The sequence below is a fragment of the Nothobranchius furzeri genome, chromosome 19, assembly GCF_043380555.1.
Source record: "Nothobranchius furzeri strain GRZ-AD chromosome 19, NfurGRZ-RIMD1, whole genome shotgun sequence".
Taxonomy (NCBI): Eukaryota; Metazoa; Chordata; class Actinopteri; order Cyprinodontiformes; family Nothobranchiidae; genus Nothobranchius; species Nothobranchius furzeri.
The window spans coordinates 24,740,353-24,743,848 of record NC_091759.1 but is presented as its reverse complement, the minus strand read 5'-3'; the positions used below and the strand labels follow the sequence as shown (position 1 = coordinate 24,743,848).

General features: G+C 38.2%; 1 protein-coding gene across 2 annotated transcripts; it reads left to right on the top strand.

The window, feature by feature from the left end:
- The first annotated feature begins 1,413 nt into the window (after window positions 1–1,413).
- On the top strand, window positions 1,414–3,220 carry ndufs5 (NADH:ubiquinone oxidoreductase subunit S5). 2 transcript variants are annotated; one of them, XM_015974130.3, is made up of 3 exons: window positions 1,414–1,541; window positions 2,556–2,790; window positions 3,036–3,220. In XM_015974130.3, the coding sequence occupies exons 2-3, from the start codon at window positions 2,575–2,577 to the stop codon at window positions 3,138–3,140; spliced, it is 321 nt and encodes a 106-aa protein (XP_015829616.1). In that variant the 5' UTR covers window positions 1,414–1,541; window positions 2,556–2,574; the 3' UTR covers window positions 3,141–3,220. The 2 variants fall into 2 exon arrangements, with proteins under 2 accessions (XP_015829616.1, XP_015829614.1); XM_015974128.3 differs by having other exon boundaries at window positions 1,450–1,541; window positions 2,571–2,790.
- Window positions 3,221–3,496: the final 276 nt, after the last annotated feature.

The window sequence follows — 3,496 nt, the reverse complement described above, 5'->3', positions numbered from 1 at the left end:
CATACCTCACACTGGCCCTTTAAAAAAAAATTTTTTTTTTCTTCAAATAATGCTACCAGGGATATTTCTGGCCAATAAAATGATGAGTTTAAGGTTGTGTGTCTTTTATTTGGGGTACGGGATTCCCATCTCCGTTAAAAGCAGAAGGTAAGACAAAAATCACTTTATTGTGTACATATGTTGAAATATATACATATAAAAATAGTTGCTGGTGCATGAATACGTGAAGAAGAATATTACATTTTTTTATACATTTTTAGTTTTGTTTATACAGTAAAAGTGTTCATTTTCATTCAACAATGCGCACATTTGCTTCACTCCCGACCGCAACTGCTTTCTGATATTTCACACTGAATGAACAAAACGAATCCCCAAGAGAGCCTTGATCAAATTTTAGTAGTACTGTATTCTGATGTTTTACTGTTCAATTAAATGTTAGCGTTGATCATTTGTTGTTTGTTTGTCTGTTTATGCTGGTTGTGTTAATAAAATGTTATCATAGAACATCTTGGTGTTTTACGACCCTTGTTGCACAACGTTGCCTTGAAGCAACGAATCAAAATGAGTTTTTTGGGGGGTTGGGGTCAAATTTTTTTATTGATGCATTTTTAGGAACCCCAAAGCTCCCCTTCGTTGGGTGAAGTGTTTTTTTTTTTCCCCAAAAATTAAAAAGTCATGCAGTAGAGGGTTAAAGAAAAAGTTCTTATAATAAAAAATGAATTAATAAGTTTTGTGAACTTTTCTTAAAACATGTTCTAATTTTCAGATTATTGACCTGTTGTTTAATAAACCACCAACTTGTGACTCTGTGACTGTTTCAAATAACAAAAACTGACCTTTTATTTTTTATGGTAACTGCCTTTATATTTTGGTTGTTTGCTATGTAAGAAAATATAACTTACATGATCACATCGGAATATTTAAGAGGTTTCTCCAAGGAACAACTCATTCCTAAAGGTAGAGTCTTTGAGCACCCCCTCTTCATAGTTTTTAAATTGGCCTTTAATATTTCTTTTATTATATTGTATGTTGATCCCCCCCCCCCCCCACCACCCCTTTTTTGTTTGTTTGTTTTTTTGTTTAAAAATTAAAATGTAAATTAAAATTTCCCACTTGAGTGATTTCGTCTCTGTTGTTGTTGGATTTGCGTAGCCCACTTTTCTGATTATGTGTTTATTTTACAGCAAACCTGTTTCACTTTTATGAGATTTGTGGTCCAGTTCCTGACCTCTTCATTGTGTTACAGTTTTATGACCTCAGGGCACTAAAATTGTGTTTATTTTATTTTACATATTTTTTAACAGCAGACAGAACCAACTGCTTGAATTTTAAATTTTAACGCTTCAGCTGGGAATTGGTCCTTCTTCTTGGTTGGCTGGCATATTTTTTATTCTCGTTAGGTGGCGCTGTTTCAATTCAAAGCCCGTTTCACGAACGCCATTAATGCCAGAAGAAGACGCTTTACTTTACGGTCGTGTTTTCTGTCGTAAAACGCGGAGCTAAAGAAGGTTACAGCAGTTCGAAGAAAGCAACAAAATCCGGTAAAAACAAACAATGTGGTTGATTTAATTTGGCTGTTTTAGAAAACATTTAATCCCAACAACAACAACGTGGAGTTTATTTACTGTCAGAGATGTGTGTGCGTACTGCGAGGACAGAGAGGCTAACAGCTAGCGTTAGCTGACTGTCATTGAAGGAGAATCAGACCAAAGATCTGATCTAAAGTCAGATTCGGACAAAAAAGTAGAGTTAATAACATTTTCAGCTGCGAGGAGGTACGCAGAGCTCCGTCTTTTGTTTCTGAGTAACAGCAGCGCCGTGTTAGCCTGCTGTGTGTGTTAGCTACATGGCTAAACGGGATGGCTAACGGCGAGTTTTACTGCTTCTGAAACTCTAAACACAACATTCTGTTATTACTGACGTGTTTATTCGTCCTCAGAAGTTAAAATTCCAGTTCAGAGGTCTTTTAAACCGGTTTCTAAATAAATGTTCCTCAAACATGAATCTGTCGTTTCCAGTGATTCTACACAGCCGTTGTGTTTTCTAGGCTCCCACAAAGTAAAAATGTTCATTAAGACTCAAAATCACCGATTCCTCATGTTAGAATAAAACTCTGTCGGAGCATCGACGATAAAAGAAAGCTGACCTGGAATCTGCTCTGATTTATAAAATAGCCCAAATCAAACCTGGAGGCTTTTCCTCGCCGTTCACATTCAGGTTCTTTATTCTTGTTGGATTTATATATTTTTATTTGACATTAAGACGTAACAGAATCACTTAGAAGGATGGCGTTGGACAAACATCAGCAATAACAAACGTAAACAAGGAAGGAGGGAAAGTAGGATCAAATCGTTTTATATAAGGCATCAAATTTGTATTTCATTCCCAGACTGAGTAAAATAAATAAATGTTTTCATTAAATAAACTTTTAAATAATGCAAAGATTTGTCCTCTGGTTATTCAACTCAGTTAAATTATGATTAACTGATTAATTGACTAATAAGTAAAATGTTTCAAATCAAATGTAAAATATTAATCTCTGTGTCCCCCTGCAGGGGTTTCATCTCCAGCATCATGCCGTTTTTGGACCTTCAGTCGCGTCTCGGCATCGACGTGGACCGTTGGCTCGTGCTCCAGACCGGGCGTACGCCGTACAAGAACGCAGCGCGCTGCCACGCCTTCGAGAAGGAGTGGGTCGAATGCGCTCATGGCATCGGGCAGACGCGTGCCAAGGAGGAGTGCAAGCTGGAGTTTGAGGATTTCTACGAGTGCATACACCGGCACAAGACTGTGAGTGACCTTTGACCCTTCAGAAACACGGAGAACCTCTGTTTCTGTTCAGCTTCTAAAATGAAATGTTAAAAATCGTTCAGTGATGTCGACCTCAGGGATGAAAAATGAGTTTTATTCCTTTTTATAATTTAAATTCTACAGAAAAAAATCAAATGTTTGAGTTTCATTCCTCACGGAGAATAAAATCATTTTCTAGTCTGTCTTTAAAGCTTGGACCTTTCTCTCCCTCCTCGTCTCTGCAGATGAAGCGGCTGGAGGCCATCCGTCTGCAGCGCGACAAGATGGTGAAGGAGGGGACGTACACGCTGCCCCCCCACCACACGGGGAAGACCCCAGAGTCTCCATGATGGAGCTGCGTCAGATCTCCTGTACAGCCAATCAGAGCCCACCGTTTCCTCCTGCAAATAAATCATATTTACTGACCTCATTTCCTCCTTTCTGGTTTATTTTGGTTCGACGGGAACAAAAATAACTTCAGACAAAAGAAACAAAGCACATAATTTTCTTTTGTTCACTAAGAAAATATTTAAATATTCTCCAAGATCAGGAGTTTAGAATAAAATTTGCATCCATTTTGATAAAGTTGGAGGTTTTCTGTGAGGGTTGGGGTTGGGTCAGGTCTTGGTGCCCATCAGGGAGTCGGGTCCAGAGTCGGTTTGTGCTTTTGTAACGGATTCAGAGTAGAAAACGTAAGATTTTATAG